The sequence below is a fragment of the Brassica rapa genome, chromosome A03, assembly GCF_000309985.2.
Source record: "Brassica rapa cultivar Chiifu-401-42 chromosome A03, CAAS_Brap_v3.01, whole genome shotgun sequence".
NCBI classification, from domain to species: domain Eukaryota; kingdom Viridiplantae; phylum Streptophyta; class Magnoliopsida; order Brassicales; family Brassicaceae; genus Brassica; species Brassica rapa.
Genome location: NC_024797.2, coordinates 24,322,542 through 24,342,003, shown reverse-complemented (window position 1 = coordinate 24,342,003; position 19,462 = coordinate 24,322,542). Strand labels below are relative to the sequence as shown.

The following is a 19,462-nucleotide window of genomic DNA, read 5'->3' as shown; positions in this document are numbered from 1 at the left end:
AGGACAGCCGGTAGATCTGAGACGAAGAGTCATCGGCTTCGTTGCGTCCGTCGGGGTATTCCTCCTCCGTTAGAACAAAAGTTGTAACACAGTAATAAACAATAGAGAAAGCGAGAGAAAGCCATGAAGATGAAAGAGCTTGATGTTGCCGGTGATAGTGCTCAGCACCGGCGAGAAAACGCTTCACCAGCGCCGGAGAAAGAAGATTTGGGATGTGCTTCGAAGATTGTATTTGAGAGAGAAAGTAGATATGTTTTTATGAGTTATGGCTATATTCAAAAATAATATATGGATCGGTTTTTTGGTTAAAATTTCAAACATATTTATCTAGAAGCTCATTTACAATAGCATGTTGGTAATAAAATATATACTAGATTTTAACCCGCACATTCGTGCGGATATTTTTTATTTTATAAATATATTTGATATTATTATAAATATTTTAGATATATAATTTTCATTTTATTATTATATATTGTGTAAATTTTACCACGTTTGGAAGATTACATGAATTTTGAATTTGTTTTTGTTACTATATTAATACATTATTTTATAAATAAATATTTAAAATTTTGGTAATATTTCCTAATTTTTATCAACAGATTTTGTTAAAATTAAAAAGAAAATTATAATTAAAATTTGATTTTCATTAATATTTTAAATAAATTATTAAAATTTCATAGTTTTCTAATAACATATTTTTAAATAGTATATGAACCAAAGGTTATTATATACTATTATATATTTGTATTTAAACATTTAAAAAAATATATTATTGAGAGTTTCAAAATAAATAAAAAGATAATATATAGTTGCGGATATAAAATTTTAACCTATGTTAATAAATTTATTTTTGTATAAAAATATTATATAGTTTAATTTTAACCCATTTTAACGATGAATGATAATTTATTTAAATGAAAAAACTTAAAAAAATAAAATTTTGTCATATTTAATTCATATAGCACTTCTATTTTCATATAATACATAATATAATTATAGAATTTATAAAAGAAATCATATATAATTTTCATTTACTTGTTTTATAATAAAATTTTGATCAACATTATTTTATAACAATATTATATCACTAATTACGAAATTATTTAATATGTTATTTTATAAAAATATTTAAATTTTTAAGTAAGATTTTGTTAGATTCTTTCTCAATAGATTTTTTTATACTTTAAAAGAAAATTCAAATTTATAGTTGATTTATTATTAATGTAAATAATCAAATATGTCATATTAACTAATTCTTTAAATGGTCATACTATGACTTGTTAATGGTAGATAAAAATAGAACCCTAAATTAATAGATTAGATATAATAACCAAAAAAAAGACTAAGCTTAAGTTATATGGAGATTAACGTTTCAAGACTAATACCAACACTATCCATTTCATGGAATACAGTTTTTATTGTTGCATAAAATCATTAAATGTTGACTAATCTGACTAACATTAAACTTGTACCTTAAGAGATAGTCTACTTACTGTTACTATTTTTTCAATCTTCATAGTAAGTTGCTGATATGTGAGCCTTACTCACTGATGTCAATAAGCATTATGCTTACTACAAATGAGATAGATAGAAGTTTGGAACATCTTGCTGGCATACTTGCAGTTGCAGAAGATTACTCAAAAGTATATCATATTAATCTGGTGTTGTCTTAGCGAATAGTAAGCCACTTCCTATCTCGTCCATAGGATTTAAACTTTTACATATTTCCTAAAAGGCCGAAAAGTTTTTACTGGGCCACCAAATAAAGGCCCATTTATCAGAAACCCTAGTAAACCCTTTAAAAAGCATTATAGGTTTCAGCTGCTGCTGATCGATCTTACGAAGCAGCAAAAATGGCCGTCCCTTTGCTTACGAAGAAGGTGGTGAAGAAGAGGTCCGCCAAGTTCATCAGACCCCAGAGCGACCGCAGAATCACCGTCAAGGTAACCGCTTTTAGGGTTTTAGAAGATCAATCTCTAGGTTGCTTGTAGCTGAATCTTAAAAGTTTGCATTTTTAGCTCAGTCTTAAAGTTCGCATCTTTAGCTGAGTTCTTAATCTATACGATTGTAAGATTGTAGCAGAGTCTTAAAGTTTGCATCTTTACGATGCAATATGGTTGATTCACTCAAGTATCTGATTCTAAGTACTCTCGTTTGAGCTTGACATTGTGTCTTGATATGTTTTGTCTTGTGGTTTAGTTCTTGTTCATTTACACGTTTGCGATTCGTTGCTGTTTCTCAGGAAAGCTGGAGGAGGCCAAAGGGTATTGACTCCAGGGTCCGAAGGAAGTTCAAAGGTGTGACATTGATGCCCAATGTCGGTTACGGATCTGACAAGAAGACTCGTCACTACCTCCCCAATGGGTTCAAGAAGTTCGTTGTTCACAACACGAGTGACCTCGAGTTGTTGATGATGCACAACAGGACTTACTGTGCCGAGATCGCACACAACGTCTCCACCAAGAAGAGGAAGGCTATCGTCGAGAGAGCTTCTCAGCTGGATATCGTTGTTACCAACAGGCTTGCTAGGCTCCGCAGCCAAGAAGACGAGTGAAGATCACAAGAAGCTGCTTGAGATATTTAGTTGTTTCTTGTTTGTTGCATTTCCCTTTTGTTATAAGACGGTTTTGGCTTCTTTTGTGTTTGCTGTCAAACAAACAAGGGTTTTGGTTTAAGACAGACTATGTTAAGACCGTTCCTAAACTATTTCAGATTCACTCTTTTCTCAAAGATTTTCTTGGTCTGTTATTTTGTGTTATGTGAATTTATGGACAAGAGTATATGTATACTGGTTATGTGAATTCAATTGTTTCTGATTATAAACATACACAAAGCTTCCACTTTTGAGCCAGTTGTAACATTTAATCACGTTGAAAATGAAATATTAGAGGAGGCTGGATGATCACTTAGTACACTAGGAAGAACAGCTTGGTGGAAGCACTCAATCTCTTCAACTACATCTAGTAGATTTTGATGCTCCTCAAAATGTTTATTTAAAACTTTTGTTGTATAATATAAAATACTTCTAAAAATATATTTTGATCTAGTATTTCTTTTAACAAGAAATTATCGATAATAAATTGTTTTGAACAACTTTCCTATAAAAGTGAGAGGTGGGTAGAGACACTTGGGGTGTAAACTGCAAAGATGAGTGGCATCCACGTGATCATCTCAAAAGTGATCCATCCATACCTCCCACGCATGCTTAATCAGAAAGACATCATCTATACATAACAAGACCAATTCCAAAGTGATTATTGTAAACCACTTTAACTTTTTTTGTATAATGGTCACTAAAGATGGCAGCTTTATGTCACACTTGTTTTACATACAAAAGATATTAAAGAGAAGACTTTTTCTTCAAATATATAAAAGAGAAAAAAAATGGAGTTTGGTGAATTCAGGAAGGCTTTGTGTTGTGACCTAGAGAACCCATGACTCTTACTCGCACTAACTCAACTGTAAGTATGAGTTTTTTTTTGTTTGCTACTAAATTTGTCTCTGTGGGGTTTTTGTTTTTGTTGATGATGATGAAACATTTGTCTTTGTCTCAGCTGCCCTATATGGACGCAAACCTGGAACGTTTAGGCGACTTATATCCTTCTCTAGGCTTGTTTGGTTTTATAGGGATTTGTCTCATGAGTAGTGAGTATTGGTTCCTTAATTAGAATGTTTACAGTTTTAGGGTTGGGAGCAAATGTAGTTACTATTCTTCTGATTTTGATACTCACAGTAACGAGAAGGAGTGGTACATGTAACACAAGGGTAAGTAACAAAAGCCTTGGTTCTGATGTTGGCAGTTTTTGAAAATGATTCTTTCTCTAAATCTTTTTATTTTAGAAAAGCTACATTGAGAAAAGTGTATTGTATGTAATACCTGCACTTGGAGCATGTTTGTCTTGCGTGGACCTTGTGGTTCTTGTAAGGACAAAGCCTAGGAGAGACTTCACTCTTTGCTTTGTCCCTCTGTCTCGTTTCGCAATGTGGGTAAGCCTCTTATCAAACAAGCATCCACCCTTTCTTTGTCTTCCTCTTTACTCTTCACTATTCAGGTCAATCTAAACATAGACTCTACTCTGCAGCTTGCTGTCATGCTCTCATCGAAGTTTTCATGTGCTTGCTGTGTTTTCACTAGCCGGATCCTATGTTTCTGGTGGATCTTTAGATTCCTAACGGAAGCCTTTCATCTCAATGTGATCTTCACTTTACAGGTACCATTTGATTCACATTTTCCATATAAGTAGTTGGTGGGCATAGGAGTTCACAGACCCTTGTTGATGAACAGACGTTGGAGATTTGTATGATCATGTTGGACATTGCTTTTGGTATCTCTATCAACGTCCTTAGGATAAAGCAAACACCTCCTAAGAACAGGTATGTATACTTTTTTCTTATATCATTATCTTCTTTAGTTTCTTTTTTCGTTCTCCAGTTTTGTTGATCTCCTTGTAGCTCTTTGGAAGATCCACTCATTGAGGAAGCTGATGATCAAAGAAACATTGTACGTGCCTTTTGCTTCTAACTAACTTAGTACTTGTTTACATAGAATTTAAACCAAAAGATTTACTCTCTTTTTTTTTTGAAGGAGAAAGCTAGCAGCTGTTGGGATCTATTCACTTTTGGATACATCGGTTTAGTAATGAAACATGGCTCCATGAAGCAGCTAGAATTCGAAGATCTACTTCCACTTCCTCTTGATATGGATCCTTCTACATGTTGTGACAATTTACTGAGAAGCTGGCAGCTTCAAGAGTCTAACAATTTCTCAAATCCATCACTATTCTGGTCAATCTCTGGTGTTTATGGATGGCCATACTTTCGTCTTGGACTCTTGAAGGTACATTTAACTTTCTGGTTATCTTTGTTAACATTGCTACTGAAAACATATTTTTTTGCAGGTGTTCAATGATTGCATAGGCTTTGCAGGCCCCTTATTACTCAACAGACTTATCAAATATCTTGAAAAAGGTATAAATATTTGGTGTATATAATGATCACTGATGAAGAATCTGACTCTTTGTCTAACTGAACAGGTTCAGGAAATTCCATTGGCTATACCCTGGCTATCTCCTTGGGACTCACATCTATCTTTAAGTAAATATACAATGTTGATTGTGTTTGAAAGTGTAACAATAGATCAATAGGAACTTCTGATGTATGCTTCATGTTTTGTAGGTCATTTCTTGATACACAATACACATTTCGTCTTTCAAAGCTCAAACTGAAGCTCCGGTCTAGTATAATGAGTGTCATCTACAGGAAGGTAAATCATGTGAAAATTGAACTAGTTACTATCAAACAAGAAGTTAATTTGTATAATATGTTTCTTAAGTGTGTCAATCATGTTGGTTTTTTTGGTAGTGTTTGTGGGTGAACACAGCAAGCAGGTCAGGATTTTCTGAGGGAGAGATACAAACATTTATGTCGGTAGATGCTGACCGCATTGTAAACTTGTGCAACAGTTTGCATGATATGTGGAGGTAACAACCATCTGCGTGTTAACAATGAATGTGTTATTGAGTACAAATATAATGCTCAATTCTTTCAATGTCTCAGCCTGCCTTTGCAAATTGGGATAGCTTTGTATCTTTTGTATACTCAAGTCAAGTTTGCTTTTCTCTCTGGACTTGCAATTACCATCTTACTGATACCAGGTACTAGCTTACAATCTTACATTACAATTTAAAAAAAAATCTGGAGTGTACTTCTTTCTCATATACAATTTTCAGTGAATAAATGGATATCTGTGTTGATTGCGTCTGCAACTGAGAAAATGATGAAGCTAAAAGATGAGAGGTAAGGATGTCTTAATGTTTTAGTTTTGTCACAGGTAGGTTTATTAAGTGTAATCAATCATGTGATGGTTTTGATATGTATCAGGATAAGAAAGACAGGAGAGCTTCTAACAAACATCAGGACACTGAAAATGTATGGATGGGACAACTGGTTTGCTGATTGGTTGAAGGAGACGAGAGCCACCGAAGTGACTCACTTAGCGGTTTCCTTTTCAACTCCCTCTTTTCTCCATTGAACAGAAGTGTTTCTCTTGTCTCCACGTGTTTTTGTAATAACAGTTGAGACTTTGTTTGGCTTTTTCAGACGAGGAAGTATTTGGATGCTTGGTGTGTTTTCTTTTGGGCAACAACACCAACTCTGTTCTCTCTTTGCACGTTTGGTCTCTTTGCACTGATGGGTCATCAACTTGATGCAGCAACGGTATTTTTTGAATATATAAAACTGATTTAAGTAGATAGACTTTGCTTGGTAATCTTATACTTGAATTGCTTTCTGTCAGGTTTTTACTTGTCTTGCTCTGTTTAATAGCTTAATCTCTCCATTAAACTCGTTTCCATGGGTCATCAATGGCCTGATTGACGTAAGCTCATCTTTCAACCTTGTCTGATCCTAATAGTTGCATTTTTTTTTATCTACCATTTTTAGTTAAAAACTTTTTTTTGGTTACCTTGTCACAAGGCCTTTATATCAACCAGGCGTGTGGGCAAGTTTCTACGTTGTTTGGAGCATAATAAAGATTCATCTACAGATACTGGTTTGATCTCTGAAGACTTAGCTGTGTTTGTAGAAGATGCATCTTGTACTTGGTCAAGTAACGTTGAAGAGGAACATAACTTGACAATAAAACATGTAAACCTGAGAGTGCCAAAGGGATCATTTGTTGCAGTTATTGGTGAGGTATAGAAATCTTCCCCACCTCTCTTTAGAGGTCTCTTATGTGTGTTCATGCTTGGAACTGCTTTTCATTTTCAGGTTGGTTCAGGTAAAACATCACTGTTGAATTCACTATTAGGAGAAATGCAGTGTGTTCATGGATCAATACTACTAAATGGGTCTGTGGCATACGTTCCACAGGTTTGTAAACTGATCAAACACTTTGTATGATTCTTTTTCTTCTTCTTTTTTTGGTTTAATTTTGAGAAGTCTTGACGTTAAATCTCACTAAACTTCAAGGTCCCATGGATATTATCTGGAACTGTACGCGAAAACATTTTATTTGGCAAGACTTTTGACTCAAAAAGGTTAAGTAATTAGCTTCATCAATACATTTATTCTCTTTCTGCTCTTGGATTTGGACACACTGAGTTTTAACCTTCTTGTCACTTTGTTAAACTAGGTATCTGGACACATTGAGTGCTTGCGCACTAGATGTGGATATTTCACTTATGGTCGGAGGTGACATGGCATTTATAGGCGATAAAGGAGTAAACTTATCCGGAGGACAGAGAGCTCGTCTTGCTTTGGCCAGGTTTTGCTTTCTCTCATTTCCTCTTTCACTATCAACAGATTGAGTGTTGTGTTTCTAATTATTCTTTTTGCATAATCAACAGGGCTGTTTATCATGGTACAGACATGTGTTTTCTTGATGATGTACTAAGTGCAGTAGATTCACAAGTAGGCTCTTGTATCTTGCAAAGAGCACTTTTGGGTCCTCTGTTGAATAAAAAGACTCGCATTATGTGCACTCACAGCGTTCAGGTAAACTTTCAACTCTCTCTTACAATACAAACTTATCAAGATTCCAATGTCTTCTTATAGCTTGGAGCTCTTTCTATTACTACAGGCGATATCTTGTGCAGATATGGTTGTTGTGATGGACAAAGGAGAAGTGAAATGGTCTGGAACCGTTACCGACATGCCTAAGTCCATCTTCCCATCAATGTCATCATCCAATGAGTTTGATATGTCATCCTCAAAGCACTTGACCAACAAAAGAAAAGAATCTCTTACCATCAAGAAAGATGATGTAGATGAAGTTAGTAGTGAAGCTGCAGATACTGTCAAAGTGGAAGAGAGAAAAGAGGGGCGAGTTGAAGTAGCGGTTTATCGGTAAACACTTTCTCTTTAACCATGTTCATTTTTATTTCTTGTATATCAAGTAAGTAAAACTGTTTGTCTGTTCTTGCAGGAACTATGCTGTGTTCTCTGGTTGGTTCATTACGATTGTAATATTGGTCTCAGCGGTTTTGATGCAAGCTTCCCGTAATGGGAACGATTTGTGGCTTTCATATTGGGTTGATAAGACTGGAAGAGGAGCCACACAATACTCAACCTCGTTTTATCTGGTATTTGCCAAAAAAAAATGAATTTAATTCTGTTTATCTTCGTTTATTGAGTTTAAAGCTACTACTAATCTTGCAGATGGTTCTATGTATCTTTTGCTTTGTTAACTCAATACTAACCTTGGTGAGAGCATTCTCATTTGCATATGGAGGACTAAAAGCAGCAGTACGTGTTCACAGTGCATTAATCTGTAGGCTTATAAATGCACCTATACAGTTCTTTGATCAGACACCAAGTGGAAGGATACTCAACAGGTTAGACACAAGAGAAAAAACTCTTTGGATTGTGTGTATATTGTTCTTTAACTTAACTTTGTTTTTTTCTTGGTTTATCTCTTTCAGATTCTCCTCTGATCTATATACAATCGATGACTCTCTCCCGTTTATTCTCAACATTCTTCTAGCAAATTTTGTTGGCTTGTTAGGGATTGTTCTAGTATTGTCTTATGTTCAGGTTTATTTCACAAACTCAAAGTGATATTCTTCTTTTTTTGTTTGTTGGAAAGGAGTTGTTAACATTATGTATACAGGTTCTATTCCTGCTTCTGCTTCTGCCATTTTGGTATATATACAGCAAGCTTCAGGTACTTTTGCTTCATATTTGGTTTAAAAAAAAGGAGAATTGTTTATAGTTTTTTTTTACTAACTGGAGACTGTTTCAGTTCTTCTACAGGTCAACATCAAGGGAACTACGAAGGCTGGACAGTGTTTCAAGATCACCAATCTATGCATCTTTCACTGAGACACTTGATGGATCAGCAACTATAAGGGCTTTTAACTCAGAGGTAGTTTTGGTTTTTCTTCTAGAGGAGTTCTTGTTCTTATGATTGAGTCATTTATAATCGTTTTGTGACAGGAGCATTTCGTAGCTAGATTTATTGAGCACTTGACATTATACCAGAGGACTTCTTACTCTGAGATTATTGCAAGCTTGTGGCTCTCCTTGCGTCTTCAGGTACACTAACACATCTGTTTTTCTAGCTTTCTTTTTTGGAGTCTAAGATCATCATTGTATTCATGTTAAGTTTCTAAAATGGTGCAGCTCTTAGGAGCAATGATTGTCTTATTTGTGGCTGTAATGGCTGTTATCGGCTCCCGGGGAAGCTTTCCTATCAGTTTTGGTACACCTGGACTGGTGAGGAAACTTCAGTTCTTGTAAATTTTATAGAAAAGTGAAAGCATATAAAAAATATAATTGGAATCACAGGTGGGATTGGCTCTCTCATATGCAGCTCCACTAGTTTCTTTGTTAGGGAGTTTCTTAACAAGTTTTACTGAAACAGAAAAAGAAATGGTTTCTGTTGAAAGGGTTCTTCAGGTAATGATTCTGATTGATTAATGATTACTTGTCCATTACGTTAGTGTTACTAATAATACATAAACCAGTACATGGATGTGCCACAAGAAGAAGTCTCCGGTCAGCAATCTCTCAGAGGTAAATGGCCAGTTCAAGGACTGGTTGAGTTTCATAATGTGACAATGAGGTACATCTCAACTCTGCCTCCTGCACTCAACCACACACATTTCTTTTACAATCCAAGGAGGCATGCAGGTGCGTAGATACATGTCTATTACGGAGAGACAGGCTTGAGTTTTGTTGTGTTATGTAAGAACAATGTTGTTATCAGGTGGGAGTTATAGGAAGAACAGGTGCTGGAAAATCATCTATCTTGAATGCGCTTCTCCGGCTTAACCCTGTTTGTAGTGGGGAGATAATGGTGGATGGAGTTAACATTAACCACCTTCCAGTAAGAGAGCTTCGTACTCGCCTCGCTGTTGTTCCTCAAAGCCCTTTTCTGTTTCAAGGATCATTGAGGTGAGGGCTTTACTAACAGTATCTTGGTTGTTTGCAGTTTACTAATACAAGTTGCTGGTTCTTGTAGGGAGAACCTTGATCCTCTTGGGATGAGTGAAGACTGGAGAATCTGGGAGGTTTTAGAGAAGTGTAAAGTTAAGGTAGAGGTTGAGACTGCAGGAGGGTTGGATTCCAACGTAAAGGACTCTTTCTCTGTTGGGCAGAGACAGCTTCTTTGCCTTGCACGTGCTCTACTCAACTCATCTAAGATTCTATGCCTTGATGAATGCACCGCTAACATCGATGTTCACACAGCTTCCCTACTGCACAACGCGATCTCCAGTGAGTGCAAAGGTGTGACTGTCATTACCATTGCTCACCGCATTTCTACTGTTCTTGATTTGGACAGTATCCTAGTTCTTGATCGCGGAAGCCTTGTTGAACAAGGGAACCCACAACTTCTCCTGCAAGATGATGACTCAGCTTTCTCTAGCTTTGTTAGAGCTTCAAAGTGAACTGATTGTTAGTTAGAATCTGATGATTAGTTGTAACTTCTCATCTTGGGTATAAAACCCCTTGTGCTCATGGTTTAATGACACCATTAGAAAGAAAATGATTCAGAACTTGTTTCAACTAGAGATTGTTTTAGACTTGTCTGAGTAGCTGGACTCAATGGTTTCATCTAGCCCTGGGATTTATATCTAAACCAAACCAAAATTTCGGTTCAGAACCGTTATGAGTTCGGTTCAGTTTGGTAAGGTTTTGAATACAATTAGGTTTTGTTTCTAGTTATATTCTGTTTTTCAAAAAAAATTAAGGAAAAATCAGAAATAATTTTGAACCGAAAAATAATCTAACTAAAAACCAAAAATAACCTATTTTAACCAAGTCTGGTAGAAATTTGTATGAGATTTTACCAAATTTAAACCACAATTTACTTGATACAAAAAATTGGCTAGCTTTGGATTATAATTTGAAAACCGTAATTAACTGGAAATTGAGCTGAACCAAAATTTTCCAGTTTATTTCGGTGAATTTGTGGCCGAACCGAACTATCCGAACCAGATAAACCAAAACCACAGGCCTAGTTTCTGAAAGAAGTTCATGATCAACTCTAGGCTATAATAGATTTGAGTGGACTTTTCTTGGACTTGTCCACCCAAACATTACACAAAGATATCTTCTAACACAAAAATCATAAATAGAATTCAACTTTTCACTCTATTATTCATCTTCCAAGAGGTAAGTTCAGAAGGTAATAATTCTTCCTTACAACACAAAACAGCTTTAGCAATAAGTTTCCCAAGCCAACCATGATAGAGTAGTCCTCTTGATCCAAGCCCTCCAAACACCCAGAACTTGCAAGATCCACCTTCTGCCGCACCTACGAGCTGGTCTACACACCCCAAGAGCGGCAGTGACCCATGGCTTGTAACAGGTGGCATTGCTCTCAACCCAGCCCTTGCTCCTGCAAACTCCCACTTGTCTATGTCTGGATAAACTGCACTCGCCTTTGGAAGAAGCTCGGCGAGAGCTTTTGAAGCTTCCTCAGCTGAGACATCAGGTGAATAGTTTCTTGATTGCCATTCCCATGTGGATCCCATGTGTAGGTCACGTGGTCCCTGAACCGCGAGCCATGCGTCTGACAAGATCGAAGGTCCAGCTTCAGGGTAACTTCCCCTGACACTCTCGTGTAACTGCAGATGAGTAATGACACCACGGCATGTCCTTAAGGGGAGCTTCCCAGTGAGGCCAGGAAGAAAGTTAACCTTGGATCCAAGACATATTACAACAGCATCATATTCTCCTACAGATACAACACAAAAGCTGTGCATACTAAGTGCCTGACTATGTGGGCAAGGAACATAGATACTCTACTAGGATGTTTACATACAAGAATCTAGTTTCAAATAGTAAGAGCATAGGAACCTTAAGAAAAATCATTCACCTTCAAGTTCAAGCACATTATCTATAGATTGCTTCACTAAAGTTATGTTTGTCCTTCCAAGTGATTCACTTGCTGAGTTTTGGCATGCTAGAAAGAGTGCCTACAAAAGGAAAACTCAGTCAAGATAAAACAGACAAACTAAAAGTGTATTTGTTATGTCTATTCAAACCTGGAGATAGCGCTGCGGATTAACATTCATAGCTCCTGGGAGATAGAAGGCGGAGTTCAAAGGCAAGCATAGATTGGGGACAAGGCTTTGGGCAACATCTTTGTCAATAGTCTCTACTACACAACCGGCAAGGCAGTTTCTAGCATTCTAAGAAAAAGAAACAGTAAAGCTAATGGGTTAAGTTAAATATCAATGAGTGTATCTGAGCCAAGGAAAACTTACATCAGTCATTAAACTCAAAGTCTTTGCATTTGTTGCTGGTCTCAAGATTCCCCTGGAGCAAGAAGAAGTTGGTCAGTTTAAAGAGTTAAAAAGAGAAAGAAAGTTAATCTATTGAGAGTGTACCTTCTTCGAACCATAAAATCTCCAAAACTCTGGTTACAGTCTCCCTTCTCCGCATCAGAAGAAGAAGCTGCTGCTGTCTCTGCAACACTTAAGAGCTCTAAACACTCTCTCCAACACTCACCACCATGCCAAAGTAGCTTCCCTAAACAAAAACAAAAAAAGTTAAAAGGAGTCTATGAAACTAAGGAGAATATCACCAAACTCTATAGAGGAACCATAAAAGAGCAATTTTTTTTAATCAACCTTTAGGAGAATAAGGGTGGAGGAGACCTCCAGAAACTCCAGAAGCACCACCTCCTATGCCAACTTCATCATATACATCAACACTTAAGCTCAGCTCCTTTGGACAGTCCTGCAACAAAAAAAAGAAGAGAAGAACATTTGTTTATTAGTTACTATCCAAAAAAAAAGATGTTAACTTTGGACTAAGAGTAGACAGATTAAGTACCTTGAGAAGGTGCCACGCAACGGAGATTCCAGCAAAACCGGCACCAAGCACGGCGTACCTTTAATGTGTAATCAAGAAACCTTTTTAAAATTATCAATCTTTCGAACTAATAAGAGTTGAAGGGAACTAACCTGAGAGGAGGACGGTTGGGAAGAGAGATAGACGCCGAAGAAGAGACCAAGCAACGGGGAAACACATAGCTCATGTCTCCACCAAAAAATGTCTTTGGATTGGTCAACGCAAGGTATTTAGTTTGATTATTTTATCTTAACCGGTCAACGTACTAATCCAATCGAACCGGTTAAAGAACCAATTATATCTTAACCGGTTGTTGTTTTCAGTTTCTTTTTAGTGGCTTATGCGGTATGCCCACCCAATAAGAGATATCACTTCCTGGATGGATGCAAAGAACAAAGGCTCTCTTGATTATTTACGGTAGAGAGTGTGATTGCGTGAAAGAGGGGGAAACTAGAACGAGGTGAAGAAGTTAAGTTTCTTGCAGATGAGATTTCTAGGGGTGAGGGTGAAGGTTCTGTCTGCACACCAGAAGACGGTGACACTTTGATGCTGAGTTGAGAAGAAGGTGAAACTTGATGAAATGTTATCAAGTGTTGATAAAGAGCTGAATCTAGAAGAGATGAAAGCAATGGTTTCCAGATTGGTTTCTAAGGATTATGATCCGTTTCAGTTTGCTCATAAGAGTATGAATATGGAAGTCTCTCCCCCCCGGTAGAGGCATCCATGTAGGAGCAGAATCATTCTGAATCTTAAGTGTTCTTGGACCATTTGTGTTTTTCTAGAATCTGGTATTGCTTTATAGAAAGTAAGCAATATGTAACACTAACTTTTTACACACTTCTTATGAAATCCTATTGTTAAATATATTATTAGCTCATGTCTAGAGAAATAATCAATATATAAATTGGCCAACAACAGTCTCAGAGAACAAAAACAACAACAGACAAGGAATCGAACAGAGCGAAAGCGAAGAAAACCACTTATATAAAGAGCATAAACTACAGACAAGCCTGCCTTAAGACTACTAGAAGCTGAGCACTCTTGCATATGAGACAATGTGTGTTTCAGTGGAAGAGAGAGAGAGAGAGAGACATTCATCAAGTTACTGAATTTTCACAGGTAACCTGATATAAAAAACCGAGAATCCTTAGCTCTGATAACACTTCATGAAGGGAAACTCTGTTTGTTTCTGCGATTCAAACAAGAGTGTCAAGAAACCCATCAACAAGTCGAATGTGTAACTAATGATTATTCTGTTTTCACGCACAGCTCAATTGACAATGGTATTGATGTACATAGAGCTACAGACTCAAAGAGATGTTCCATAAGATACACAATTGTTCAATGATGAAGGTTCTTTTCTTATCCATGAACTAAGAATCATACGTAGACTGATGAAGTTCGCTAATAACAGATAGACTATGATGCATTAAACATTAAGGACGAAGGCATATAAATTTAAAGAAATTTTAGGAGTTACCTAGTGTTTATCTACTGGATCCTGTGACCACATCAAACAAGCCACAACAACTTAACCATGACGTTCTTTGCGCAACTCCATGTGTTGGCCGCACTACAGCCTGAGAGAATATTGAGTATAGTCTTATTTGCTATGGTAACATAAGCAACACAATAAAATGTGAACCAAATCAAATAGGGTTAACAACCGAGGATCACCTCTTCTTCATGAGAACTGGTAGCTTCAGACTCCTTGCTGCCTTCAGGAACAAGAGTCGAAGTTTCTCCCTCGTTTTCTTTTTTACCAGAGTCGGTTGCACTTGAAGACGCCTGCTTACCCTCATCAGATGCAAGAGAAACTTTAGCAGTAATCTCGTTTGGTTTAGGTAAAGAACTCTCGTTTGAGATAAGTGTATCACTAGGAGGAGTAGTTGAATCCATCAATCCGATACTCTCTACGATCACATTAGCAGTAGAGCCCATAAAAGGAGCATCTCCAGCTATTGGAATAGCTTGAGTTGGCACAGAACTCACAGTAACAGCTTCAGAAACAGATTCATCACTCTCCTTCTTCTTAACTTCACCGGATTCGTCATCCGAGCTGCTGCTGCTGCTACTACTGCTAGAGTTCTTGTCATGGTCACGGCTTGAATCAGTGATCTCTATGCGCTCATCAGTATCCAATCCCACTTCCTTTTCGATTCTGACATCATCTTCTTCCCTTGATTCTAAACAGAGGAACAATAGTAAGACTTAGTGACTGTTCCAAGCCAAATCTACAACCTTAAATAACCAAACTGGAACAGCTATTAATCAAATAAAAAATCATCAGAGATCCACAGAAATGAGCAAAAGATATAAACTTTCAATCATAATCATGAATCTGACATACAAAACTATACGAAGCTGAATAAAAAATAGATACCCATTTGGTTGGATCAGTGAGCACAACAATAAAAATCCAAACTTTGAAGAATCTATATATATAGAGAAAAGACTCATGCTCAACAAACAAGAAAGGTGGCCTAAACGTGTGTGAGATTGAATGATTGAGATACAGATAGACAAAAAGCAAAAGAAAGACAAGGGTAGGTAGTGGGATAAGTTCACCATGGTTGGTGGTGGGTATGAGATTAGTTTGAGGAGAAGATGCTTGTTGTTGCTGCTGCTTTTTCTTTGCAGCTTTCCTTTTCTTAGCACCTGGAGGCATGATTAGGGTTCCTTTTGGATGGTGTGGGGATCTGTACAGCTATGGCCGGATCCTGGCTTGTCTCTTCCCTTTTCTCTCTCTCGGTAAATTTACAAGAAGATAATAAGTTTTTTTCTTCTGTGAGCAGTAAAGTTTCAAAACTCAAAATGGTAGAAGTGGGAAAGTTCTGATTTATACATGTGAAGAAGGGGTTTAATTAACATTTAATTGACAAATCACATTCGTTAATCTTTTTTGTATTTGTTTCCGCGTTTGTTTCATTTGTTACCCGTGTTTGTTCCGTTTTTCAGATTTTAAGTCATTTCAATTGATGTAACCAAGGAAACACAATGGTTAGAGATTTTTGTAAACATTTTTTTCTTTTCAAAACATCTGTTTTAGATACTAAAATTTATACAGCTATATAAAGACGGATGTACAGAAATTGAGGCGATTGTATTAGTGAAGGTTGCGATAACATTTGCTCTGTTGCATGAATTTTTTATTTTAAGAGACAACAACAACAACAGTTAGGTGGAGCCAAAAATAATTTATTTCGAGAACATGATCTCACTGAAGTTGCAGTTGGTAATGTCGGTACATATACAAAAGAAAACCAGCGCTAATTGGAAAATAGAGAAACATAGGTTGTCTTTTCAGGTCACTACTAGTATTATATGTTATGGCATGGCATCAATGACTGGGGGGAGTGGGGACAATAGACAAGTGGTTATGAGTTGGCCATGTCAGATATTTCGTTAACACCTACTTGTAGTTTTGAAACCCTACTCGGACCCGCTGTTGAATCGGTAAATCCGGTGACCCAAAAAAAATTTGGTTTGGGTTTTGTGAAAAATCCAATATTTAGAAACACTCAAAAATCCACTATAATCCAGAATCCGATACCGGTTGAACCAATAAATCAATTATATTTTATATTCTAAATTTTCAATTAAGAAGTTATGTGCTGACAAAAAAAAGTTAGGTTTTCCCTTTTCAGTTTTATATTTTGTGATTTTTAGATTTTGATGAAAATTTCACTATGCCACCCGAGAAAAATAAAGTGAACAATGGTAGAGAGAACCAAAATTAGTTGATGTGATTTGGTGTTACTTTATTTCCGTTATTGACAATTTATTACAATTATCTTTTACTTTTGGTTTATTTTGGATTTGAAATTTAATTTATTATTCATATCAGACATTTAAATATTTATGAATTTTATGTCTTGATTTTTTTAGATGTCATAACTCTTATCTTATTAAATTTTTTTTAAAAAAGTCTAAACTATTTTTTATATTTTGTATGTCAAATAAAAATAAAAATATAAAAACTAGTTATAAGTATTTTCTAAATGTTTTTAAACATAAAATATATACATATCCAAACTATTATTTTATGTGTTATAAAATATTAAATTTTAGTTTCTATATTTTTATTTTCCTAGCTAATATAATATTATATAATAACATTAATTCATTTATTAACCATGCGATCGATTCAGTGATCAGCAATCCGGTAAGTCATCCGGTTTAGTGTCAAGGTCGAGTTTAATAACATTGCACCTACTACTGCCAAATTAAATTATTTATGCGAAGGGGTTTATTAGATAATTATTAATTAATGATTTGGCCTAATCGTGATTCGTGAACAATCATTTTAACCGGACTGAACCAGCTCGTTCGGTTCAGTTTCAGATGTTAAATTCAATGTTAACCATTCTCGCGGACCTTTTAGCCGACTCGACCCGACCCGACCGGGCTCTGTGGATTTCTCCGTGGATTAGAGATCAGTGACGAAGAAGAACATACATTTCAACCATCCCTGAATCAGATCTGATCTGTTTTGTCAGTTTCCAAGCTTGTCTGCTCGAATTGAGACTTACCAATCCCTCTCAAAACTCTAAATCTTGCACTTTCGTGTTTTCTCAGGAGAAGTGAGAATGGATGCGTTTAGAAGACAAGCGAGTAAGCTCAGGGATCAAGTCGCTAAGCAACAACTGGTAATAACATTTACTGATTTACCGAATCTCGAGTTTAATGATGTCGGAATCTCCTAATTTGGAGGATAAATCTGCTTAGGTGTTTGATCATGCAAGCTGTATACCAATTTCGTGTAAAATTAGTTGTTTTGCTTACACAATCTTGGTGATGTTTGTGTGGTAATGGGGGAATGTAGGCTGTGATCAAGCAGTTCAGTGGGACTGGCTATGAAAGCTCTGACGTAATGGTGATTGATGAGCTTGAAATGCAAAGGCATCATCACCTCGAGAAGCTTTACCGTTCTACTCGTTCCGCTAAGGTTGTTAGACACTCAAATTGACTTACTTCCAAAAGTTAGACTTCTTTGTTCTTGATCCTGATCCTCAAGAATATTTTGTTACTTACAGGAGTTCCAGAGAGAGCTTATTAAAGCAGCTGAGACTTTTACTACCATTGGGCTCAGATACATTGAAGCAGGTACTTTCAGGAGTGTTTGTTGTTGGCCTAGCTTTGTTTACGACTACATTTGTGGGGTGTTTTTTTTATAATGTAATCTGTAACATGTCAGGAACCAAGTTAGCTGAAGACTGTAGTAAATATGGAACTGAAAACAGTCAGAACATCGATGAGAATATTCTAGCCAAGGCTGCAGCTATATACGGTGATGCTCGGAAACATGTTGAGAAAGAACAAGAAGACTTTAACAAGCTTCTGTCTTCTCAGGTTTGCCTTCAAATTTATCTGTAGTGTTAAAAGCTATTTCTAGAAGGTAACAAAAGGAAACTGTTTTTGTGTTAAGGTTTTGGATCCTCTTAGAGCTATGGTTGCCGGTTCTCCTCTTGAAGACGCTCGTCATTTAGCTCAACGTTACAGCCGCATGAGACAAGAAGCAGAGACTCATGTAATCTTCTTTAAAACCTCACTTCTATGATGATGATCTTTGGCTATATTGTTGTAAAGTGAGTTTAATATTCAAGAAGCAAAACAGGCAGCGGAAGTATCTAGAAGGCAGGTGCGTGTAAAAGAAGCTCCCATTCCAGAAAACGTGGCAAAGCTTCAACTAGCGGAAGCCAAGATGCAAGAGCTTAAAGCTAACATGGCGGTACTAGGCAAAGAAGCAACTGCTGCATTGGCTGCTGTTGAGTCACAGCAACATAGACTTACTTTCCAGAGGCTTGTCGCTATGGTATGTTTTTACACACATATACACATTGGTTTTCATGTTCTAGCTGTTACTGTTTTAACAATGTGACGCTTTTTCTGCTTAAGGTCGAAGGGGAAAAGAATTATCATCTACGAATAGCCGCCGTCCTCAGTGACATTGAAGCCGAGGTTAGTCATGGTTGAATCTTTTTTCATATCTGAATCTCGTAAAAAAAACTCACATTGTTTGTGTTTCTTTAGATGGTAACGGAGAAACAACACAAAGAATCTGCTCCTCCTGCGATTCCAACAGAGAACAGCTCAGAGAAAACATCATACTTCCTAGCTGAAGTAAGTTTCGTTTTTCAAAATATGAAAAAATAAAAACATCGCATGTGTAAGAGAAACAACATATATATGTTTTCTTGACAGGTGGTTCATCCGTTTTCCGCTGCATCAGAGAAAGAATTAGACTTGTACAAAGGAGACTACGTCGTTGTCAGAAAGGTTCATACGATTACTACTAAGAGCAAGTAACTATAATCTATTGTGGTAATTAGAGCATGTAACTTAAAGTCTTGGTGCTGTCGTTTAAATGATTCTCAGGTGAGCGAAAGTGGCTGGGCTGAAGGAGAATGCAAAGGCAAAGCTGGTTGGTTCCCTATGGCTTACATTGAAAAGCGACAGAGACTTCCCACTAGCAACTTCGCTGCCGAAGTTTACTGAGTCTCTTTCATTTGTCTCTAAATACAGTATACTGTTTTGTGTTCATTTCACTACTCTATGATCGATCAAACATATCATCTACCTCTGTGTGGAGCTTATTGAAGATTCTTTTATTGCAGTCTAGCCCGTAAGTATCATATATTTCCAAATTTTACCCAAT

At 36.5% G+C, this 19,462-nt stretch overlaps 5 protein-coding genes across 8 annotated transcripts; 3 read left to right on the top strand and 2 right to left on the bottom strand.

Moving 5' to 3' along the window:
• The first annotated feature begins 1,741 nt into the window (after positions 1-1,741).
• LOC103860969 (60S ribosomal protein L32-1) lies at positions 1,742-2,751 on the top strand. The gene is made up of 2 exons (XM_009138657.3): positions 1,742-1,946; positions 2,246-2,751. The coding sequence occupies exons 1-2, from the start codon at positions 1,857-1,859 to the stop codon at positions 2,555-2,557; spliced, it is 402 nt and encodes a 133-aa protein (XP_009136905.1). The 5' UTR covers positions 1,742-1,856; the 3' UTR covers positions 2,558-2,751.
• A 227-nt stretch (positions 2,752-2,978) lies between these two features.
• On the top strand, positions 2,979-10,664 carry LOC103860968 (ABC transporter C family member 13). The gene is given in 35 exon segments (XM_009138656.3): positions 2,979-3,464; positions 3,558-3,598; positions 3,681-3,768; positions 3,844-3,990; positions 4,086-4,214; positions 4,289-4,377; positions 4,456-4,504; positions 4,589-4,840; positions 4,902-4,971; positions 5,037-5,097; positions 5,179-5,266; positions 5,365-5,483; positions 5,560-5,657; positions 5,733-5,799; positions 5,884-6,001; positions 6,103-6,219; positions 6,299-6,379; positions 6,478-6,696; positions 6,772-6,873; positions 6,973-7,040; positions 7,136-7,267; positions 7,350-7,497; positions 7,583-7,848; positions 7,928-8,084; positions 8,161-8,336; positions 8,424-8,535; positions 8,612-8,665; positions 8,744-8,866; positions 8,938-9,036; positions 9,124-9,216; positions 9,289-9,399; positions 9,468-9,596; positions 9,598-9,633; positions 9,710-9,897; positions 9,965-10,664. Coding segments are annotated over 35 exon segments (4,281 nt in total). The 5' UTR covers positions 2,979-3,437; the 3' UTR covers positions 10,392-10,664.
• Positions 10,665-10,991: 327 nt separating this feature from the next.
• On the bottom strand, positions 10,992-13,416 carry LOC103860967 (putative thiamine biosynthesis oxidoreductase ThiO). The gene is made up of 8 exons (XM_009138655.3): positions 12,918-13,416; positions 12,787-12,844; positions 12,582-12,690; positions 12,339-12,480; positions 12,216-12,267; positions 11,994-12,140; positions 11,825-11,924; positions 10,992-11,683 (listed from the first exon to the last, which is right to left on the bottom strand). Exons 1-8 carry the CDS (start codon positions 12,989-12,991, stop codon positions 11,085-11,087), a joined length of 1,281 nt encoding a protein of 426 aa, XP_009136903.1. The 5' UTR covers positions 12,992-13,416; the 3' UTR covers positions 10,992-11,084.
• Positions 13,417-13,683: 267 nt separating this feature from the next.
• On the bottom strand, positions 13,684-15,638 carry LOC103860966 (protein starmaker). 3 transcript variants are annotated; one of them, XM_009138653.3, is made up of 4 exons: positions 15,373-15,638; positions 14,482-14,990; positions 14,285-14,384; positions 13,684-13,993 (listed from the first exon to the last, which is right to left on the bottom strand). In XM_009138653.3, the coding sequence occupies exons 1-3, from the start codon at positions 15,470-15,472 to the stop codon at positions 14,292-14,294; spliced, it is 702 nt and encodes a 233-aa protein (XP_009136901.1). In that variant the 5' UTR covers positions 15,473-15,638; the 3' UTR covers positions 13,684-13,993; positions 14,285-14,291. The 3 variants fall into 3 exon arrangements, with proteins under 3 accessions (XP_009136901.1, XP_018513462.1, XP_009136902.1); XM_018657946.2 differs by having other exon boundaries at positions 13,684-13,998; positions 14,291-14,384; XM_009138654.2 differs by having other exon boundaries at positions 15,188-15,421.
• A 1,431-nt stretch (positions 15,639-17,069) lies between these two features.
• LOC103860965 (SH3 domain-containing protein 3) lies at positions 17,070-19,456 on the top strand. 2 transcript variants are annotated; one of them, XM_009138652.3, is made up of 11 exons: positions 17,070-17,298; positions 17,383-17,453; positions 17,630-17,752; positions 17,841-17,910; positions 18,002-18,156; positions 18,233-18,334; positions 18,422-18,619; positions 18,703-18,765; positions 18,838-18,927; positions 19,009-19,083; positions 19,183-19,456. In XM_009138652.3, the coding sequence occupies exons 2-11, from the start codon at positions 17,394-17,396 to the stop codon at positions 19,300-19,302; spliced, it is 1,056 nt and encodes a 351-aa protein (XP_009136900.1). In that variant the 5' UTR covers positions 17,070-17,298; positions 17,383-17,393; the 3' UTR covers positions 19,303-19,456. The 2 variants fall into 2 exon arrangements, with proteins under 2 accessions (XP_009136900.1, XP_033142573.1); XM_033286682.1 differs by having other exon boundaries at positions 17,192-17,310.
• The last annotated feature ends 6 nt before the right edge of the window (positions 19,457-19,462 follow it).

Excerpts from the sequence above, each read along its gene's own strand:
- LOC103860969 (XM_009138657.3), top strand. The coding sequence starts at position 1,857 with ATGGCCGTCCCTTTGCTTACGAAGAAGGTGGTGAAGAAGAGGTCCGCC. Across the intron at positions 1,947-2,245 it reads ACCGCAGAATCACCGTCAAG|GAAAGCTGGAGGAGGCCAAA; the intron begins GTAACCGCTTTT and ends GCTGTTTCTCAG.
- LOC103860965 (XM_009138652.3), top strand. The coding sequence starts at position 17,394 with ATGGATGCGTTTAGAAGACAAGCGAGTAAGCTCAGGGATCAAGTCGCT. Across the intron at positions 17,753-17,840 it reads GTTCTACTCGTTCCGCTAAG|GAGTTCCAGAGAGAGCTTAT; the intron begins GTTGTTAGACAC and ends TGTTACTTACAG. Across the intron at positions 18,620-18,702 it reads TCCAGAGGCTTGTCGCTATG|GTCGAAGGGGAAAAGAATTA; the intron begins GTATGTTTTTAC and ends TTTCTGCTTAAG.
- LOC103860967 (XM_009138655.3), bottom strand. The coding sequence starts at position 12,991 with ATGAGCTATGTGTTTCCCCGTTGCTTGGTCTCTTCTTCGGCGTCTATC. Across the intron at positions 12,845-12,917 it reads CCCAACCGTCCTCCTCTCAG|GTACGCCGTGCTTGGTGCCG; the intron begins GTTAGTTCCCTT and ends TACACATTAAAG. Across the intron at positions 12,481-12,581 it reads CCACCCTTATTCTCCTAAAG|GGAAGCTACTTTGGCATGGT; the intron begins GTTGATTAAAAA and ends GTTTTTGTTTAG.
- LOC103860966 (XM_009138653.3), bottom strand. The coding sequence starts at position 15,472 with ATGCCTCCAGGTGCTAAGAAAAGGAAAGCTGCAAAGAAAAAGCAGCAG. Across the intron at positions 14,991-15,372 it reads CATACCCACCACCAACCATG|AATCAAGGGAAGAAGATGAT; the intron begins GTGAACTTATCC and ends TCCTCTGTTTAG. Across the intron at positions 14,385-14,481 it reads CCAGTTCTCATGAAGAAGAG|GCTGTAGTGCGGCCAACACA; the intron begins GTGATCCTCGGT and ends ATATTCTCTCAG.